Consider the following 23,323-nt stretch of genomic DNA (forward strand, 5'->3'; position numbering starts at 1 on the left):
CGGTTAAGGTGTAGATTCATATCAGATATCTGAAATGTGCTTGCAAGTGTCATTTTAAAGAGGTAGGAAAGTACTGAGCGGAGGAGCAGGAGACGAGGGTTGAGGTGAAACTGCCGCGTGGTGCAATGTCGAGTAAATGTCAGTCTAATTCTGATGTAGAGGACGGCTGAGCTCCACTCTGCCTTATCAGAGACACAGAGCGGAAAATAAACATGTGGTGGGATTAATCTTACAAAAATATAAACATGCAACAATGGTATTTTAGAGATAAGTTGTTGTAAATGTCTAAAGTTAAGAGTAAAACAACTAGTGCCTTGTCATGTATGGTGGGGCCCACTTCTAAATATTTGTCCATTTAAACTCACATTCCAGGTTTATTTTAAGCATAAAATCTCAGTTTTATTCCATTTGTATAATGCAAATGCCCAGGAAACAGAGGCACCAGCACCTTCTGGCAACATGCCACGTAGAGGTTAGGTTCAGGGACAGTAAGAAAGGACAGCAAACTGGAGCAGTAAGCACATTTCATCAGGGGATACAGTTACACACCAACACACAAATTTGTGTCTCTCTTTCACTTAAAAACACATTACATGCATGCACAAATTTCACCGGATTCATACCCAACCATTTTGCATAACTCTATCCTTAAACCAGACTACTGACACCTTCCAGAAATGAAGTTCACATGACCCCTATTTTACATTCTTTACATTGGCTACCAGCAGATTTTTGTTTCAAATTTCTCACACTAACATGCAGAGCGTTAAACAGCCCTACTTTACTTTACTAATCTGCTCCTAAAAATAAGCTGTTGCTCGTTGTCTTTGTTAAGAGGCTCAACATTTTTTAGTTGGTCAACACACCAGACCTAAAACCAAGGTCTGACAAAGCCTTTCGGTCTGCGGCACCAAGGCTGTGGAACAGGCTACCTCTACAGCTTCGTTTAGTTGTGGACTCTTTTCAAAAGAAGGTAAAAAGTTTTGTTTCTGTTGAATGTTTATTTTAATTGTGTGTTTAATTGTGTGTTATTTTATCTTTTTTATAAGTACTTAATTTTGTACAGTGCTTTGTGGTGGTTTTGTCTGTATGAAAAGGGGTTAATAAATACCCTTTACTTACTTAACTACTTTATGGTTAATCTTGCATGAACGTATTTTGTGGCTAGAAGGGTGAAGTGTTTAAAATAATCTTGTTAACAAAAGTATGTCCTAACAGCATTATTGGTGTAAAGACAGCTGACCCCCCTGCCTTCTATGAACAGTTTTTTCTCTCTCTGAGTCACAAAACCTTTACATGAATACTCTACATAACATCTTCAGGGTTATGCAGGACGCTGCATTCCTCTGTGTCTCTGATCTATATATGGCTCAGCAATGTTTACACCCTCCAGAGCAGTGACTAAACTTCTGTCAAATAAATGACAGCCGAACACACAGGATGTACTGATAAATCTTTTATTGTTCTGTCTACTCAATATGTATATAGATCAGCCATTATATTTGATTGATAATGTATAATTACCAGATGATTCAGACAATTTGAATGATATTCCCTTTTTCAGGGCCTTTAATTGCAATGAAAGGTTTGCAAAAGGTCTGAGCAAATTCACAACTACTTTTATACTTGATAAATGCCAAAATACAATATGCATTTTAAATAGAATACTGCAAGAAAGGGATATTGCATTGCCTTGCTGTACAGTATGACTATTTGGCAGGGAAACGTTTATTTTGGTCACTTATATTAGCCATTGTCCTAAGCAATACTGAAAACCACTAAACCGCTGAATAACACTCCTACAATATAGTTATATAATGTACAATGTAATTATCTGCCTAACTCTTTGCAACATAGCAAAAATCAATGGGTGGTTTACAAACAGTCCCATGACTTAAAATAAAGGCTCATAAGAGTTTTAGCCAGCTGCTTGTCTAACTTCCTGGGGCAGCCAGATGTACCAAGACTAAATTTTGTTGTTCTTGTGGAGCATGTTTTGGCCCCTAACGTTACTGCTGAGCTTAGTTGTATCTTTCTACAATGACTGCAGCCCAACGTCTCACACCAATCAAAGGCACTTTCTTTAAATCTTAGATTTGACTGTTTTTCAGACATTGACAGTTTTTCAGAAGGAGAACTTGTATACGTTTTATGATAAATGCTTCAGCAAGTTAAAAAACTAATAAAACATTTCTTTTTCTGTCTAATAAAAGGGTCATTATATTTACACAGATACAGTCTGTCTTTAAATCAGGCTAACCTTTTCCAGTTTTAGGTCAGTGAGATTTTCAAGAATCATTTAATAAGATATACAGTATCTCACAAGGGTTCAACAAAGTGACTACACTCCTATCTGAAAATGTCCAAATTGTGCAAAAGGTGTCAATTATTTGTGTTGTCACCATTATATTCTTGCATTGTATTAACTCTCTTGAGCCTGAAGTTAGAGAGAGCTTCACAGGTCGCCACTGGAATCATCTTCCACTCCTCCATGATGACATCTGCTTCAGTATGTCACAGCACATGTTGGCATTCATGATTCCCTCAATTAACTCCCTACAGCCGGCAGCACTCATGCAGCCAAAAACCATCGCACTCCCACCATCATGCTTGACTGTAGGCACGACACATTTGTCCTTGTACTTCTCAGCTGGTTATTAAACCACAGGACAATGGTTCCAGTAATCCATGTGCTCAGTCTGCTTGTCTTCAGCAAACAGTTTGTGGGCTTTCTTGTAAATCATCTTTGGAAGAAGTTTCCCTCTGGGCCCGACAGCCATGCAGGCCAACTTGATGCAGTGTGCGACCTATCTTTTGTGAGATACTTTAATTTTTAGGTCATTATTTATTACTTGCTTTATATTCCGACCAATGTGCTAGCAGGAGCGTCGGAGCCACATGGTGGGTAGAAGATGTTTTATAACTGAACTGATAACTTACATGAAAAACAGGACATGTAGCATGAGCTGACCAACTAGCATTGAGCAGAACAGAGGCAACGGTAGAATCCAGTAAAGAACAATGAGAACCAGACTGTATAAATAGATAGGGAAGAGTGGAGAAAGGCAGGGCAAAGCAGGTGGGAGCAATCAGATGGAGTTGAGACACAGCTGAGACCAATTAAGGGAGAGAAAACTGAGGGAGGCAAGAATATGGGCAGGAGAACACAGAAATCCTGGAAGGAATCTAACAGAATTTTTAAATTGAAATCATTATCTTGGAGGAACAAACAAATTTATCATGTTTCTTTTTAATAGTAGTATGACTAAATGTTTTTCCATCAAAGTTATTGTTGAGGTTTATTAATGTGCTTAAATAGGGAAATTTGCCTTCCTGCCAGGCGAAAACATAGAAACAATCACCCAACATCGGTAAGTTAAAACCAAGAGCAAAATGTACTATAATTACATGTAATCAAGGATTGTATTTATTATTACTGACGGTACAATCAGTTTCCAATGATTTATTTCAGCAAAAACCAAAACACAAAAACAATGATGATAACACAAATATGCAAATACGCAATTTATATATTTAATTCTACAGACATCTTCAGACAACTACTACAGTGGAAAAGGTGAAAGTTTAATTATCTAACCTTCAAATTATCTAAGCTGATTAAGCTGTGGGTCAGATGGGCTTTTTATTTTCTCAGAACTACCTTGTGTTTCCGTTCTGAGGTTCTGTTTCCCTCATCCCTTCTCTCAGCCGGTGGGATGCTGCCTGGCAAGATGAATAAGAAGGGAGGGCTGTTGGTTTTCATTAGGTCATTGGATGTCCAGACGGCTCCTCACTTGACTGATGGTACAAAAGAAAAAGAACAAAAATCTTGCAAGAATTTTGCATCAAATTAGATTAATGTGGCAAAATGTACAATCAAAATGAAAAATAAAATATTGCTACCAATTTTGGCAAGTCGATCAGGCTTGGTTCTGACTTGACTGAGCAAAAACTTTATGCTGGCTCTGTGGATCCGTTTCTATCCCTAAGTCTCAGAACTTCCCTGCCTCTGTAACTGGGTAACTGGCAGCTTTCAGGGGAAGGAGTCATCACAAGGGCATTATCAGCCAATAAGAAGCAGACTTCAGAAGGTCAGCCAATAACACAAATGTAAAATTTTATTTTTGTGACATTATTAGAAATTACATTACACCAAAGAAAGAAAATGTAAAATAACTGTAGGTAAAATATTATCTCATGCCTAAAGCTGTTTTACCTTTAAGCGTTCCAACTTGTATTCATTCAACTAAAACAATGCAGATTTAGATTTCAGAAATTAATACATTAATTTGTAAAGTTAATGGATTTTAAGTGGTTAATAGTGTGTTAAAAATATATATTTATTTTGAGCATAACACTTTAGGGTGATAAAAAATATAAATATTTTAAAGATGCGAGACCACATCAGATAAAATATTGTTACTAATCTAAAAGGTCTGTCAAGAATATCTTCAAGGGACTTTGGAAGAAAGCAAATTTAAATCATGACTTCATCAACAATAAAGCATTAACCATCATACTTTTTATTTCTCTTCAACCTGTTCAGTAGAAAACTGTTACTCAGACATATTTCTCTAAGAATCTTGTCAATTTATCTGGAAAGTGTTAAATATGCAGATACAAAGCTTAAATTAAACAACTTTATTTTTATGCATGCACAATGTGTACCTCTTGATGCGGCACACCTAAAAGGCAGTAACTAAAATCCAATATTTGTCTCTAATATCTTTTATAATTTCAGTTACCAACTACATTCTACAACTTCTTCCTCAAACTGTGGCTGTTTTTTTCTGCAGTGTTTTACCATTGTGCAAGTATTTCTAAGCTCCTGGAGAGCACAGCCTGGTTATGCTCATCCCTTTTTCCCACTTCAAAGATAAAAGCGCAAACTACATCCCTCTTTCCCCGTTAGCCCTTGCGCTTCATTGCTGCCTTTGAAGATTTAATCAGTCAAATTTTCTTGATAAATCCCGCTTCATGTACTTTCACAGTAAATAATTATAGATATGATTGCTCACAGGATAGAGAGAACAGCATTAGGATGTCTGATGGAGCAGAGTCCCCAGGTATCTTCATTAGCCTGATTATTATGATCCAAACAAACTCCATCAGCCAGTTTACATGGAAATAGGTTAATTTTATTCCAAAATCCCCCTCTTGCTCTGCTGGCAAGGTGTGTTTAAAAGATGGTTTCTCACCAAATGTGTCTTTTGTTGAATCTGCGTTTGTATGAATATATTGTTGGAGACATGAAAAACATCTTAGCATATTTGACAGATGACTGAATGTAGAGGCCTAATGTGTACAATGTTTTCTGAAGGCTCAAGCAGACATAAGGAAGCTGTCTAGTGGTGACACCTAGTGGTCGAACTCCTTATCTCCTATCCAAATTATTATTTAATCTTCTTTTAGAGCCTTTACCACTTGGTGGCAGTGTATTTCTTCCTTTTTATTAATATTTTTCTTGACAGGATATTTTTTTTTACATAATAAGCTGTTATCTCCGATGTTTTTATAAAGTAAATGTGTTGCTCCATCAGATGCCCTGGTGTTTTGCATCAGTAAACATGAAGAGAAACTGCACTGACTGCCCCTCTCCCATCAGGATTAGTGAATTAATGGAAACGTTCAGACACTGAGCCCTGATCATCAGCTTAATAGTGTTTTATCCCAAACAGCACACCCGACAGTGTGTACGTGATGAGTGTGTGTGAGATGAACATGTCAGACAAACCTGAGCAAACTGACATACACAGCCAGGTTAAGATGTGTAAAAATACTTAAATATGTTAATCTTTTATAGCAGCAGCACAATGTGGAAAAGACTATTTTAGGAAAAAAAAGAATACAAAAGAATCCCATGTTTAGAAATAATTGTTTTTAACAAAATATTTGGTGGCACAGTTACTAGGTTGGATGAGGACCCATTTTTACATTACCACCAAGCACAGTGAGCGGGATGATAAGGGAGGTACATAAAATCATGATAGTGACCGTTTCCTAGGGTCACTGTCATGATTGTTGAATCAGACCAAAGTGCAGACAGGAAAATGGCAGCATGAAGTTTATGGTGATGAACTATTTAAGAAAAAGGAACCAAGAAAAAGAAAGAGAGCTGGGAAATAAACTGACTGGACACAGCCAAGCAACTGGAGCAAAGGGCATGGAGGATGCAGACAAAGAATAACCAGGAGAGACTTAGAAAATGTAGATCAGCTGGGGAAGGACATTAGCAGGGAAACTGAGGAAAGGAGCTGAGGTAATGGATTTTACTAACCAAAAGCTAAAGACTTGCTTCTAAATATAAATTCACACTGTTGGCCAGTCTTGTTCTTTTTGATACTTTTCGCTGGATAATGGTAATTTGAACCACAGACAGATGTGAAGGGCGATGAATATTTTATTTAACTGACTAAGGTGGAAATAGAAGTTTTTTTCTGGACAGTAGCCATATGTGGAAAATGACCCACTATCAAAAACAATAGTTCTTGATAGTAGTCAATCATTTGTAATGATGAATAAGAAGGGATAAATCATTAATAAATCATTTTTATTGAGTTATGAAAAATATTCCCCCCAAAATATGTTTTTTTTCCAAATAGTTTGAAGTATATCCATGTACATTTTCTTGATCATTTGCTTATTAATCAAAATGTCCAAATTTTGTGAATATGGCTCCTTAGTTATCCAGTAGGAAGGTTGAGGGTATATTATTCAAAAACTAAAGATCTGCTGAGTAACCAAAGCAGTCTATGTTTCTTTAGGAAAGTAAGTTGATCAGATGAAAATCTCAGAAGTCAAAGGTCAAAAACGTTAATAGGGAACCCAGCCCTCTCTTTGTCTTTTTCCTTTTAAATGTTTTTCTGCTTCAAAGACAATGCTCTGTTAAATCCATCATTTATCATGTAAGCATGCAGAGACGAATGTCCTGTCTGTGAGTATTTGCATGTCCGATGTCTTTTGTTATTCACCCTGTTTCCTAAGCAAGGTCCTTGCTTTTTTTCTGTTTCACAAATACACTTTCACACACAGAGGCTTATACTAATCCTAGTGAAAACAAAACGATATATTTCTCTCAGCACAGATCAGGAGTGGGATGTTCATCAGTTTGTTTATCAGGATTAGGAAAATGTCACCCATAATGCAGCCTCTAACATCATACTCACAAATCTCTGTTCTAAAAACAGTGAGATACAGAACAGCTGAACAGAAATACAAAGGAGATGATAACAAATGTAATGATGCAATGAGTGACCATATTCGGGAATGAGCCATGACCCAGTGTGGCCTTGTGACCTCTTTAATTGACCTCTCAGTGGGTGGTCATTTATACTGACCAACAACAGAACACACCGCTCTCAGATCAGATCTGTTCTTTCTGTCATCATCTTCACTTTTTGTCTGTTTCTCTGGTCCTCTATGTGTCTGTGTAAAGTCAATAGTATTTGAGGGAGAGTTTAGTTTGCTGTCTGATGTCAGGACGGGATTATGCTGACCCGGAGTTAGTGAGGGGGAAAGTCTGCATAGGCGGGTAGACACGTTAATCATAAAATCTTTATCTTACAATCCAGCTGCACTCATCCAGGCTTCATTAAGAGACAGCCCTGGGATTAGGGCAGCTAAACCACAGAAAGCTGCAGAGAAAATGAGAGAGTAAATGAGATACAACCCTGTCTCTCTGTCCATCCATCCATCATCCTTCTATCTATCTATCTATCTATCTATCTATCTATCTATCTATCTATCTATCTATCTATCTATCTATCTATCTATCTATCTATCTATCTATCTATCTATCTATCTATCTATCTATCTATCTATCTATCTATCTATCTATCTATCTATCTATCTATCTATCTATCTATCTATCTATCTATCTATCTATCTATCTATCTATCTATCTATCTATCTATCTATCTATCTATCTATCTATCTATCTATCTATCTATCTATCTATCTATCTATCTATCTATCTATCTATCTATCTATCTATCTATGTATGACCAATGGCACCACTGAGGCCTTGACTCTACAACTTCTGTATTCTTCTCATCTTTCTCCCTCCTGATGTTGCTGTTGCTTCTGATTGCTACATCTACCACTACTGCTCTTTCGTGCTTTGTCTGCCAGCATGTCCTTCCACTCAGCTCTTACAGGGGTTGGAAACTGAAACTGAAACACCTGTCATTTTAGTGTGGGAGGTTTCAAGGCTAAATTGGACCAGCCTGGTAGCCAGTCTTCATTGATTGCACATTGCACCAGTAAGAGCAGAGTGTGAAGGTTCAATTAGCAGGGTAAGAGCACAGTTTTGCTCAAAATATTGAAATGCACACAACATTATGGGTGACATACCAGGGTTCAAAAGAGGACAAATTGTTGGTGCACGTCTTGCTGGCGCATCTGTGACCAAGACAGCAAGTCTTTGTGATGTATCAAGAGCCACGGTATCCAGGGTAATGTCAGCATACCACCAAGAAGGATGAACCACATCCAACAGGATTAACTGTGGACGCAAGAGGAAGCTGTCTGAAAGGGATGTTCCGATGCTAACCCGGATTGTATCCAAAAAACATAAAACCACGGCTGCCCAAATCACGGCAGAATTAAAAGTGCACCTCAACTCTCCTGTTTCCACCAGAACTGTCTGTCGGGAGCTCCACAGGGTCAATATACACGGCCGGGCTGCTATAGCCAAACCTTTGGTCACTCGTGCCAATGCCAAACGTCGGTTTCAATGGTGCAAGGAGCGCAAATCTTGGGCTGTGGACAATTTGAAACATGTATTGTTCTCTGATGAGTCCACCTTTACTGTTTTCCCCACATCCAGGAGAGTTACGGTGTGGAGAAGCCCCAAAGAAGCGTACCACCCAGACTGTTGCATGTCCAGAGTGAAGCATGGGGGTGGATCAGTGATGGTTTGGGCTGCCATATCATGGCATTCCCTTGGCCCAATACTTGTGCTAGATGGGCACGTCACTGTCAAGGACTACCGAACCATTCTTGAGGACCATGTGCATCCAATGGTTCAAACATTGTATCCTGAAGGCGGTGCCGTGTATCAGGATGACAATGCACCAAAACACACAGCAAGACTGGTGAAAGATTGGTTTGATGAACATGAAAGTGAAGTTGAACATCTCCCATGGCCTGCACAGTCACCAGATCTAAATATTATTGAGCCACTTTGGGGTGTTTTGGAGGAGCGAGTCAGGAAACGTTTTCCTCCACCAGTATCACGTAGTGACCTGGCCACTATCCTGCAAGAAGAATGGCTTAAAATCCCTTTGACCACTGTGCAGGACTTGTATATGTCATTCCCAAGACGTATTGACGCTGTATTGGCCGCAAAAGGAGGCCCTACACCATACTAACACTGGTCTAAAACCAGGTGTTTCAGTTTCATTGTCCAACCCCTGTATGTGTTGGACTGTTTCAGGGGCATCTTTTGACAGCCTATGTCTTGGTTCCTGTTTCAGGTGGCAATCCCTGGCCTCTATTGCTCTTCTGCTGAGAACCTGTTCCTGCAGCCATGATGAGTGCTTCTGTGTTGTCTTTCAGTCCTGCCTTCTCTAGTCATTGGTAAGACTTTTCAGTACTGTCCACTTCTTCAGTCTGTCGGTGTCATGCGCCGTGCAAATGCTTGTTTCTCAATGTTGGTTCCACTTGGTCCATTTCTTGCAGTCTGGGTTTTTGCTGCCTGAGGTATCCATTTAAAAGTTAGCCATTGGGGGCCATCTTCCTGATGTACTCCAGGATCTTTGGTTTTTTTCATCCTGGATAGTCGCTTTGACACTCACTAGTCTTTTGCCTCCATCCATGTCCGTGTATGAATGTATCAGCATTTATGAGTAGGAAATGATAAGACATGTAATCTAAGTATTCTCAGTTATCAGTATTACTAAAATGTGCAGTATAAGTTAACTCCATTTACTGTTAAGTATGAACTTTTTAGCAACATTGACAAGAAAATTGTTTTGAGTTAAGGCTGGATGTCTGAAGCTTTCAAACATCCATACATCTGTTGTCTATACCCACTAATACCCTGTACAGGTCACTGGTCCATCACAGGGCACACAAGACAAACAACCAGGCAAATACTAAAACCTAAGAGTAATTTAGAGTAATTAACTGACCTAAGAGTTATGTTTTTAAACTGTGGCAGGAAGTCGAAGTACCCGTAGAGAACCAATGCATGCACATAGAGAATCCAGGACGTTCCTGCTGAAAGGCAGCTGTGCTACCCATTGCGCCACTGTGCAGCCCCACTTTCAAACATAAGAACGAAAAAAAAACGACTCTTAATCATGGTGGTGGCTGCATCATGCTTAGGGCTTGTTCTGCTACCACTGGTACTGGTGCATTGAAATGATAAAAGGGATCACTACCTCCATATTCTTCTGCTCAATCTTAAATCTGCAATTAGATGGTTTCAAACACGGACATCACTGAATGTTCTAACAGAACAGAGGTGCAAATTGCTTTTGGGACATTTATCCAGGGGTGAAAGTGAGCCGGTACTGCGTACCACTAAAAGATTCTGCGCCGGTACGCAGTACTGGGAAGAGGGAGGAACGGCTGTCTGCTATGAAGCTATCATCCAGAACCAGTTACAGCTGCAAAAATTCACGAGCACACAAAGAACATCAGATCCCCTACCAAAAGCCAGTCTAAAACATAAATATAGCTTTTTTTCCCCCTCATTCCAAACTGTTTCTGAACTGTTCTGCTATGCTGGAGTCTCAGTGCTCTTGCTTTCCTTCTCTCCCCTCGGAGCTCGAGGTTTTTGTGAACGGCCAGCCTTTAAAACGAGCACCGCTACATTTAATGTCTGTCTGCTCGCTGCTAAATACCCCAGTTAAAAGCAAAGGGAGAGTAACTAGCTGTGGTTCATGCTATTTTGCTGAATTACATCAACACAGTACAACTCGAAAACATCGCTTATGACCAGAGATTTCACATATGCTACACGAGAGCGCATGCGCCCTTATCTCCAAAACAGAGCAATTGCCAAGGAGATTGGTGCGTTCGATTTAATGGACTGGGAAATTTTACACAGGTGGTGCACAGACATACAAAAACGCCCCTTGCATTAGGACAGGACGAACAATAAAACACTTTCCATCTACAGACTTTTAAATAAAAACCGTGAAAACAACCGAACTGTAAAATTTTTAATTTAAATGAAATCAAAACTTGACCACAATGCAGAGAACAATAACTTCTTTGCTCAAAGAAAAGATGGAAACTAAAGAAGTTATGCATCAGAAAATGGTTAATCATTGTTTCATACATGGCAGCTCTTTAACAATTGATATATATATATATATATATATATATTGTTAAGTTATTATAATTTCTGCCTTATACAGACAGCCTACAGTAAAGTAAAATATTGATACATTTTAATTAGTTTGAGCTTTGATCTGGACACACACATATTCTATATATATATATATATATATATATATATATATATATATATATATATATATATATATATATATATGTATATTTATATATGCATGCATATATGCCCCCGGTGCCTCCCCAGCCCCCCCCCTCTAGCTCCTCCCCTGAGTACCGGCAAGAATTTAAAACTGCTTTCACCCCTGCATTTATCCAAATATTAGTGGGAGTGTCAACTCCCACTGAACGTGTGTGGATTACAGGAAATCTAAAACAAACTGATGCTGGTGTGCCCAGCTCTTGGCCTCAAAACACTGAACTTGGATGTATTCTGGTATTTTTATTGTACTATTAGTGCTTTCCACAGCATTTAAATAAATATTTGAAAGCCCAAACTTAAAATGGCATAGATACCAAAGATTATTGTGTTTATATCTATCTATGAAAGATGCAAAGAGTTGATAATTTTTTTTAAATATTTTAATGACAAATAGAAGCAACAGTGAAGAAGTCTAATACAGAACACAAATCCAACGCAGAAATGGCTACTTTGTCAACCTGAGAATTGCATGGTTTTCTTCTTTTAATATCCACAAAAATGAAGTACCTCATTTACAAATCAAGCTCTTGATGTGTTTTAGTGCAAAACATCAGATAAAACACAAAAAGGAAACTGGACACAAAATAAGCTAAAGGGGATCAACTAAGCAAACACATAAAAGCATTGACAAAAATATATGCAAGTAAAAAACAAACTCCATATTCATTGTATTAAATTAAAGAATAAATAAAAGTACTTTATGCAGCAGATCTCATGTCACCAAAGCAAAATTTAGAAGTGCTTACTGTACAGTACAAGAACATCTGGTCATAATGGCAAAAAAAACAGATGTGAGGACCCGGACTGTTCTTTGATCATTTGGTAATCAGTTTGGAAGATAATGTATTGGTTTCAGTCAAGTATTTTCTAATCATACAATACAACAAAACTGAGTAGTGCTAATCTACTGTGCAAATGCACCTTGTGTTTATGAAAATCTACACTCTTCATGAAGAGATCCCTCAGTCTTAAAATCCAGAGCAAAGATTTAGGAAGGATTCATTATTTGGACTCAGTCAAGATGAAGTGATACCTGAAATGGTTTATTCGACTCCTCTCAGTCTCTGTAGACTGAGGTTATCTGTCTTGGGACCATGTGTGGTGGATGATAGGAGTCATATGGGCCTTCTAGCTGAACATCATAGCTGGTTTGAGTCTGATAGAGAACCTGGTCCATGTGGGAGGGGGAGTACCGATGTGGCGGTGGTGGGTAGTGGGGGGATGATTCCTGTTTGGGCACCATGTTGCTGCTGATGCTCAGAGGTGGTGTAGGTGGGCCATCATATGGAGGGGTTCCCACACTTCCAGCATTATACTCCTGCGGAGAGTGATTCTCGGTCTGTCTTCCTTTCACCGCTCTCAGGTGAAGCATGTGAGCCGTGTCATAGGTGCCGTATGGGGGGCTCGGCAAGCCTGGAGAGGTGTATCCCACCATGCCACCCAGAGGATTAGGTGGTGGATGAACTCCAAGCCTGTCTTCTGGTCTCATCCCAGCACCAGGACTAGATCCTATCTGTAAACATCCAGCAACCAGGTTGGATGTGGGCTGAGAAAGCCCCTTACACAGCGTCTCCATAAAAGCCCTGCTCTCGGTGGAAAGCCCTCCCTCCAAGGCCTCGGACAAAGCGCAAATATAGTTGCGGGCCAGTCGCAGCGTTTCGATCTTGGACAGCTTTTGTGTTTTGGAGTGACAGGGCATGATGTTACGCAGGTTCTCCAGAGCATCATTTAGGCCATGCATGCGCGAGCGTTCTCGGGCGTTTGCTTTAATACGTCTTACACGAAAACGCTCCTGCCGGGCTTTGGTCATTCGCTTTTTCTTGGGCCCACGTCTCCTAGATTCATTTTCATCCTCCTGTCCTTCCTCTACATCCTCCTCGTCCTCCTCTCCATCTTCACTTCCCATCTCTCTGCTTTGCTGGCACGCTCCGCCTGCTCCATAGTGATGTGGTGGGACTGAGGTGCTCCCATCAGGTGAGCTCACATCTCCATCCATCCACTGCAGGGGGCTGATGACCTCCTCTCCCTCTGCTTGTCTCAAGTATGGCTTAATCATCATGATGTTCTGCAAACAAGAGCTTTGTCAGCCACACATGCTGTTTCAGAGGTTTACAAATATACTAACATTTGAAACCAGATATTTACATAAATTGTCTGACATTAAATCAGACTAAACATTTATTGTTATAAACCAGTTAGGGTTGCCAAACTTATTCATATTTACAAAATGTCAGAATATATAGAGAAATTATTTATTTGAGAATTGTAACTCTCTTCAAACTCAGACGTTTACCTACATTTCCTTTGTGACATTTCGACTTTAACATTTAGGTCAAAGGTTTTGGGTATCCATCCACAAGCTTCTCACAATAGTTTCACTCTGTCCAAACATTTTCTTGGGGATTGAGGTCAGGGCTTTGTGATTTTGTTGCCCTTAAACTACTTTGTAACTGATTTGTTGGTATGCTTAGAGTTAATGCTCATTTGAAAGGCATTTGTTCCGATTTTAACTTTCCAGCTGATGTCTTCAGATTTTGCTTCAACATTTCCACATGATGCCATTTGTATGCTATTGTATGCATGCTATTTTTTTTATCCCATACCAGTCAGTTGTAAGGCAAGACACCCCAACAACATGATGCTGGCCAAGCATTTTCATCGGACTATAGGACAGGTCTCCAAAATTAGGGTCTTTGTCCCTGAGTGCATTTGCAAACTGTAATTTGGCTATACTAAGTAAAGGTTTTTACTAATGGATGGCCATTGAACCCTGCATTAACAGTGTTGTGAATGAACCGAATCAGACGCTTACAAAGCCATGGCCTCATGATCCCGGCTTTCCCAATTGATTTAAAAGCAAAGTAATTATAGTGTGTGTAAACTTCTAAATTTCAAGAAAGTAAAAAAAAAAAATCTTTTTTAAAAATATCTTTCATTATTCTGGGATTTAGCAAAAAAAAAAACAACTAATTTTGTTCATCCTAACTGACCTGAAATAGGAAAAGGTTAGTCTGATTTTATTTCAAACACTGAGAAAATTAATGGATCTGTCTTTTTATGCAGTGGATGAACATTTCTGGTTTCATTTGTGTTTGAAAGTCTTTTATTTAGTATTCCATCCAAGGTCAGTTTACTCCTATTTCTACCCTGTGCAGTTAAAACAGATCTACTTGGCTATGTTTCTGATGACTGATTTTCTACATCATCATTTTTCTTACAACTCAACAAGTTAATACCATGAGCTTATGTAGGTCTTGTTGTTGTTTTTTCCAAGAAAAAACGTTTCCAGTGCACTATTTTGCTTTTACAACCAAATAGAAAAGATAACGATGCCAGCAGATAAGTAACTGTATTTGCTTTTGCAGACAATTTAATTTCACTTCCATTGTCAGAGCTCAAAAGCAATACATTTATTGGGTTGTTGGTTTGCCTGTGCAGATTATACATACTAAAAGAAATACCGCTTAGAAGGTATGATGCATTGCCACACAGCCAAATTAAAATAAACAACATAAATGCTCCTGGTTTTTTTTTTTTTTTATTTGCAGCTTGACATTTAAATTTGTAATCTGCTATTTATCATTTTGTCGCCAGTTTTAAATTATTTTATCAAATAAAAAATTATCTTTCTATCACTAAACAGGAAGCTTTTTGAAGAAGCTTTTGATATTAACATCCAATGACAAAAATCATAGGTGACGAAATGATTTTAGAAGTTTATATGTGCGAACTACATTAAAGCAGTATATTTTAGTTTAGAGTAGAACTAAGGGAACATTTTAATAATAATTGTGTTAGCTGTTACTGAATTGAATCAATCCTAAAAAATATTAGTGAACATGAGATTATAGAATACTATTAAATTGTGAAAGAAGATATGCATTTGTTTTGTTTTGTTTACATTCATTATGTCAATATTTTTAAATAGAGATGAACTCCTGTACTTTTTCATATTTGTAATGCAAGAGAAGCAGCTTGCAAAGGAGTTTTTTTATTCTTCCTGCTTCATTTTAACTCAACTTATGCAATGTTGTACATTATTGTGACAGTTGTGCCTCAGTGATTTCTTGAGTGACTTGATATATTGATATATGTAGACTGAAATAAAACTGAACTGACAGGAACAACCAGTGGCTTTATTCTGAATTAATGTGCACATTTTTTGGCCTATTTTATCATCATCATCATTATCATCATCATAATGATAATTGTTATTACTATTATTATTACACCTGTTTTTTGCTGTTGTATATTGTTTGGAATAATAAATATTCAGTTGCATTAACTAATGAAACTAATAAAACTAACGTTTTAAACAAAAATAAAGCCTGAAGTATTTGAAACAACTAGTCCCCGTTTTGAGGCTGCATATAATGCGTTTATGTGCTGTTTTGACAGGAGAAGAATAAACCTTTTCTCTACCAGTTGAAGTAACAACATTGGGGTAGTTTTGTATAGTTTTTCTAATAACTGAATTTTATTAAATACAGTTTAAGGGGAATTTGAACTTTTTATGGGCTTTAATGTAATGGGCCACCCATGTCACCATAACCCAATAAAATGTTTTGGATAAATCTAAAATATATACACTATATATTGACCTTTTGTTAAAGATATCTTTCAGCACCGGACAGCTCCGTCCGCCTCGCCCACAGGTGCATCTGATTGTTCAAAACTTAACTTAAAAAATAAAATATAAGAAATGTGTTCTAGATTAGTAGACCATGGTTTATATATATATATATATATATATATATATATATATATTCGGGTACATATATTATGTACCCGCAGTGACCCGCTCTCCCCACTGCTTGGGGTCAGCCTAATCCCGGTCATTTTGCGAACTGGTAATGCTGCAGCAAGATAAAGTCACTGACAGGACTTCAATCTGGGACAGCGCAGGATTTACTCAGTGGATGAAGCGGCGACCACAAGGATTAAACGAAACATCGACATCCTACAGATCACTGGCCTGACAGAGGGCTCAGGCTGAATTAAAACAGGCACTTTCAAAAGTCACAATTATTGTGTCCTACGTGACAAATTCGAACTTCTGGGTAGATATGGAGAACTTAAAATACATATTTTCTTTTGATTTTACCAAAACTTGCCTTGCATTTTATTGCCTTGTTACTTCCGGTGCAAATTGGAAACGAAAAAACTACTACTACCACTAACAAAAGTAATAATAATAATACAAAAAAAAAAAAATACTTCGCAGTGTTATTTGGAAGCCTACCTGTATTGACAGTTCCCTCTTCAGGACGTTTTGCAGACCCTTTTTGCTCTGTACCCGGATCACAGCTTGCAGTCTGTTCTCATCAATCAGCCCCAAATTTGGCTGGAGTGACCTGAAGCAGAGCAGCCCTTCAGTGTGCGGATCACTCCACGCAGGCTCCAGGTTTTAAATTCCACATTAAAGCTCCTCCTCCCACTCCCACCCAATTCCTTTTGACGCACTGGGGATCACGCGTGTCCGGCCCGTGGCTCAACGCTCCCCCACCGCCCACCCGCCCCTTGGAGTGGAGCTCCACTCGTCGTGGATGCGTGTGTCGGTTTGCGTGCGTGTGTGTTCAAGAGGTGCGCGAAAGCTCTCTGGAACTGTGCAGACAAACAGCAGAGGCCCAAGCTTTTGTTGCTTTGCAAGGGCGGCCGCTAAATCCGGAGCGCGGCAGCATTGAACGGAGGGGAGACGCGCTCAGCAGCATGAGCCTAACTGTATGTGACAGCTTGAAGTTGCGTGTGAGCAGGTGTTTGCTCCATCCATCCCAACGAAGCGCTGAGATAGACTGTCGAGCAAGTTCATTTCTCTTCCTGAGGAGTTTCTCTGACCAGAAGGTTTACATGCTCAAATGAGACGCGCAGCTACGGACAAAATTAATTTAGGGACCTTCGACTTTCTGCAGTGTAGGAGATAATGTTTGGGGGTTTTGGAGCATTCAAACATTATCAAAAGACGGTCTGTGTCAGGATATTAGTTTAAAATTCCCTTCGAGAAATTCTATAGCACAGTAAACTTTAAAAAATCTGCGACATGCATAACCACAAATGATGTTCAGGTGAGTTTCTTAAAATGTAGGACAATTTTAATATATTAAATCATAAACAATGTAGTGAGAAAATGTACACACCGGGTAAAATAACTATTGAACACATCCATGTTTTTCTCGGTTTTACCATATGTGGGCCACAACTCAATTAATCCACACATACAAATAGATCAAAGGAGTTCACAAATGAAGACATAAGTTAAAAATATTAGGATGACAGAAAATGTATTTCTTCCGTAAATAGAAACTAGCCACAAGTATTGCTCAGGTGTGAGTTTGACCTACAGTGCCTTAAAATTTTGAAGGTTTTGGGGGTCCTATATGCTTTCTGATCTACAGGTCTTTTATTAGATGTTCTATTGGATACAAGTCAGGCGAGTGACTGGACCATTCTAGCAGTTTTACTGTCTTTCTCTGAAATCAGTTACTGTAGGAGTTTCTTTGGCTGTCATGTGGGACAAATGTCTTGTCTCTTAATCCACACATTCAACCTTCTCCATCCAACCTTCCTTCTGTCCTATGAAGTCTGCCAGCACCATATGCTGTAACTCTGATAGCCCACACCATAGTGTTCACACCTGCAAACTTCAAATTTGGCATTGTGTTTTTGGGGAGAACCGTTCCTCCTCAACATAAGCTCAGGCCTCATCTGATCGGACTGTATTCTATTTTACTGGCTTGTCTAAAACAGCTTTAACCATCACCATTGGTATGTACAGTTAAGACTTTTTTTGAAGGTCTCTCTCTGTCTCTTTGCTGTTACTACTCTGTGAAATACTTTGGTAATGAGAAACCTCTTAATTGGAAATCAGTTAATATTAAACTAAATGATACTGATTAGCACATAGCAGCGGGAATGGTTTCTAAGATGATAAATGTTAGTTGGTTTCTTGGCTCTTGGTGAATTTTTGCACATTGTTGTCCTCATGTGTTCAATACGTATTGTACCATTCCACCTCATTACACAAATTACATTTTTGGACCAATTTGTTTGGATTTCATTGTATGTGTTAATTAATTGGTTTGTTACCGACATCTGGTAATAACCCAACATCCCAAAAGAGTGTTCACAGTAATAATGTTACCTACTTTTTGTCAACATTGTTAATCTCTTTTTAGAGATTGTTAATCTCTTTTCGTCAAACATTTTCATTCTGTTTCAAATTTTCTTCATATTTTCCTTTATAATATGATGGTCAGTGAATGTAGAAACTTCGAGTTATTTCTTTAACCAAATGCTGGATTAATGCTGTTGAGAAAGAAGTTGGATGGTTTTAATTAAACATTGGGGCAACTAGTTTGACTAGTTTGTTCTTCTTTACAGATCACCATTTTGCACTATGCAACAATGGTAACCAACCCTGGTCTTCAGGGTCCACTGTCCTGCATGCTGTAGTTGATTCCCTACTGCAACAAATCAAACAACTGGATTACCTGTGAATGACCCATCCTTTTGATTCAGGTGTATTAAAGCAGGGAATATGTAAGATGGTGAGCCCTAAAGGTCCAGATTCAGGAATCCTGGCTATACAACATCCCACTTAGATGTCATGGAACCATTTCAACAATACAGTAATGTTAAACACAGTGGGTTCTGTAAATGCCTTTCGTTAACACCAGAGGATCAACTTGATCACTCAAGATAACATTAGCTTTCTACCTACTAAGTAATTAGCACAAGCTAGAGCTAGCTATGTTCAACATTCGCACTTTGACCAGAGAAATGCTCATAAGTATGAGCAGGTACAATTTATGACCATATTTTTGAAAATTAATTTGTTATCCAAATTCAGTTGTTTTTCAGCAAAAGTCTTACTGAGTAGACGTGAAGTGCACAAATCCACATTGCCAAATCAAAAATAAAAATTGAATTATAGGTTTTCTATTTCTGAGAAAAACTATTATTCACAATAGTCTAAGCATACATTTTAGCAGTTACATTTCCAGACTCGTTGAAAAAAATGGTTCACCTTTCTTCTTCGATCACTTGGCTTTTATTCCAGGGGATAATGTATAACCTATTTGATATTGAGAAATGTATATACTAATTGCTTGATTTATGGGCAAACAAAAGAAAATAGTAATCGAAACATTTTCCTGATAAAATAGGAAAGTATTTAGATCACTTGTTATTTTTAAATATGGATAATATATGGTGTAAATGTGGATTGTTTTGTTTGTATCTCTGTTTTTCTGGCATATTTCCATAAAAGTTTAATGACTGAATCTCAGACAATAAAGTCAGGATGTAAGGTAGGTGTAAAAACAGAGAAATGCATGCACCAAGGGACAGATTTTAGATGGGTTACAAGGTCGTCCAACTATGAAAACTCATTTTTCTCACTCTTGTCTCATTCCCTAGTCGACCACCTTGCTTGCTGCTCCTCCCCCTGCATCCTTTTCCAGTCATACTCCACACCTGCAGCCTGAGATGGGAATAGGATAGCCAGGCATCTGCATCCCAAGAGATGAAGCAGCACGGGAGCATGATAGCCGAGGTTCCATGTCTCCGCTGCACAGACTTGTGTCATAGTTTAACAATAACATTAATTTGCATTAAAAATGTATAATTACATGTTTTGGTTTCGAAACTTAACTTTGCCTTTTTTTCCCCAGATGGACCCCCTTAGAAAACAGGCATCATGTTCCACAAGTGCTGCTTAAGAGCAAAGGTTTAACTATACCGTGATGTCCCCTGGTTCCTCTTTAGTGGCCGCACATGATGAGGTCCTGCTGCAGATGGTCTTCTCTGACTGTGGCTCAGATGCCCATCCGCTCTCCCATGAACTGCTTTGTCCTTTCCTTACCTTTCTGAGGATATGAATTTAGTTTATCCCATAAAATTGAATGACATATAAAACTTCACTTCAGTACACACACAAACATGACCCTCCTGTTAATTCCCAGAGTGTTTGTGTATGACAGTGGGGGGAAAGTGGGTTTTGTCCATCTGTCATACTGGAAATCCTTGGAGAGATGCCAGACGAACAGTGTGAATGCTACAATAGTGTGCAGATATGACTGCTCTCTGTGAAAAGTATTGCAGAAGTGTTTATACACCTTAAACTTTTTGTTGTTGTCTACCAACCATAAACCTCAATGCGTTTTTGTAGGAATTTATGTGACAGACAAAGAAAACAAAAGATGAAGGAAAATAATACATGGTTTTCACAGTTCAGTCCTCTTTACTCTAATACCCCTAAATAAAATGTAAGTGAACATGGTGGTGGCACCATCATACGGGAGATGCTATTCTTCAACACATTCAATGAAGCTGGTAAGAGCTCTTCAGAACAAAGCAATGTTCAACAGCAAACCATACTAAGACATGGCCATCTACCTCATGTAAGGGACACATCGACATGGGAAAGAAGGTGATCTGTTTGAACTGTTGTAAAACGCTATGTGTGGAGGAAAATTATAATTGTATATGACCTTGAACACACTGTTCCCACTGTCACACATAGTGATGGCAGTATCATGCTGTGGGAATAGTTTTCTCCAGTAGGGAAGCTGGTCAGAGATGATGGGAAGATGGGTAAATCTAAATACAGTGTAATCCTGGAAAAAGGCTGCTAAAGACATGAGACTGCAGCAGAGACTGAACCTCCAAGAACGACTCCAAACCAGGGGTGTCCAACTCCACTCCACAGGGACTCGTGTCTTGTATGTTTTAGATCTGTCCCTGCTCCTGCAATGCTAATTCAAATGCTTGAATTGCCTCCTCAGTATGTCATCAAGTTATATAGAGGCTTGGTAATGAGCCACCATTTGATTCAGGGAAAGCTCCAAAACATGCAGGACAGCTGCTGACTTTGGACTTGGACACCACTGATTTTGGACACCACTGCCCTAACCATCCAGCCAAAGCTACAATGAAAAGGTCCTTTATCCAACTTGGAGCTTCAGTTGTTTGCAAAGAAGAATTGGCAAAGATTGTAGTCTCTAAATGTGCAAATGAGGTATGGAATAACCCTAAAGACCTGCAGCTTTAATTTCAAAGTGGTTCGACAAAGTGTTGGCTCAGAGAGTCAAATACAAATGCATATCAAAATATTTTCATTTGTAAAAAAAAAAACTTCACATTTATCAACTATTCTTTCTTGGTTTATCACATGGATACTATTAAAATGCATTACACTTTGAGACTCTAACATGAACAAATGTGTGAAAAAAAGTTTAAAAGGGTATGAATACATTTGTAAGACACTGTAAGCAGTTGAGGACAAGCTATATGAGTAGCAGTTTGAAACTTTTCTGCAACCCGAGAGCAGCAGCTTCAAATGACAGTCTGAGGTCATCTCAGCAGACCAAGATCGTATTTCTCTTTCTCTCTGCATATGTCTGTATCCACTGGTGAGAGCACTGACAATATGGTCATCAAATTGTTTGGAAAGTGCACAAAACACGAGCAGAGAATGAACGTTGCTCTGTATTTCATGGTCTCCCATCAACTTTAGAAATGGCCTGCATCTAAGCCAAACTTGAACCTCCCTCCAGCCAAGCACCGACCCTGGGGAGACAGAGGTGATGTTGACCATGTGTCCCTCCACTAACCATCTCATTGAAGGCCCCCCGACTCCTGGGTTAACCTGACACCCTCCTCAGTGATCACCCCTAAAAACCCCCTTAACCCTTTCCTAAACCCTGTGCAAGCCCCCCTGTTGTGCGTGCTCATTGGATGACCGCCTTCAGGCGTCCCTATTCCATGGCTCCATTGTCTGGCCCCATAAGCAGCTTTGTTTCTGCATGTGCAGCTGGGATAGCCCGCTCAGCCATTAGCTACAACACGCTAAAGGGAGTGCTGGATAATATAATTACAAAACAAAAGTCAGGTGGTTCACGGGATCTGCAGGGAGAATACCCATTGGGGGAGATGCGAGGACACACTGGCGGGTGGCCAGCTATAATTTGATTATAAAGTTGTGTGAGCAACAAAGGACACAATTGAATCTTTTTTTTCCTTTTATTTACTACTCCAGAATTTAATTTGATTCCACTGGGGCTCAGAAAGGAGGGTGGTGTGAAAAGAGAAAAGATTTACTCTTCTAATTTTGAACCGCCAGCTTAGTAAATGTAATATGCTCTGACAAAATATCGAAACTGACTTTATTGTCCTGCTGCTGAGACACTTTGACTGCTTGTGAGGCCCAAGTTACTGAATCAGTGTTGGCTGGACTTTTCTTCCAAAATATCTGCTCTTGCGCTCTTTTTACTTTTATTTTGCATGAATGCACACAGACTGGCGGACAATAGGATCAGTGGCAGATCCATCTCCTGTAATACTTTCTTTAAACAGGCCAGCAAGTGTGTCCTGTTCTGTCGGCAGACCAGAATTTATCCTGTTAGTCACCCTAGATGAGTGAAAGAGCAAGATCAACCCCCAGTCCAGCTGGTCATGCACACACAGAGATGCACCCATTCACACAACCTACACACACACACACACACACACACACACACACACACACGCACACACACACACACACGGCTTTATGGACAGCTGATAAGAAAAGGTTTGTGCTGGTGCGACTGTTCAGAGCAGGTCAAGCAGAATAAAATCTGTTAATGTCTTTTTGTCTCTTCATTTCATAGCACAAGTATAGCTTTTTTTTGCTTTGTTTTGCTCTTACATAAGACAATGAGAAACTGTGCACAATGCGCACATGCTCCCACCACTGCAGGGATGGTGTCAGCTTTGTGCCCTTACTGGGTGTGTAAACGCCCATTTTTTGCCCCATTAGGCACAGATAGATTGTACCAC

At 39.0% G+C, this 23,323-nt stretch overlaps 1 protein-coding gene and 1 long non-coding RNA gene across 2 annotated transcripts; one reads left to right on the forward strand and one right to left on the reverse strand.

The window, feature by feature from the left end:
- The first annotated feature begins 786 nt into the window (after positions 1-786).
- LOC124856120 lies at positions 787-23,132 on the forward strand. Its single transcript, XR_007035255.1, has 4 exons — positions 787-973; positions 9,477-9,579; positions 19,922-20,057; positions 20,176-23,132. It is a non-coding gene; the product is annotated as an uncharacterized LOC124856120 (long non-coding RNA).
- Positions 11,869-16,957, reverse strand: LOC124856119 (neurogenic differentiation factor 4-like). Its single transcript, XM_047346339.1, has 2 exons — positions 16,749-16,957; positions 11,869-13,571 (listed from the first exon to the last, which is right to left on the reverse strand). Exon 2 carries the CDS (start codon positions 13,563-13,565, stop codon positions 12,564-12,566), a length of 1,002 nt encoding a protein of 333 aa, XP_047202295.1. The 5' UTR covers positions 13,566-13,571; positions 16,749-16,957; the 3' UTR covers positions 11,869-12,563.
- Positions 23,133-23,323: the final 191 nt, after the last annotated feature.

The sequence above is a fragment of the Girardinichthys multiradiatus genome, chromosome 20 (genome assembly GCF_021462225.1).
Source record: "Girardinichthys multiradiatus isolate DD_20200921_A chromosome 20, DD_fGirMul_XY1, whole genome shotgun sequence".
Classification (NCBI taxonomy): domain Eukaryota; kingdom Metazoa; phylum Chordata; class Actinopteri; order Cyprinodontiformes; family Goodeidae; genus Girardinichthys; species Girardinichthys multiradiatus.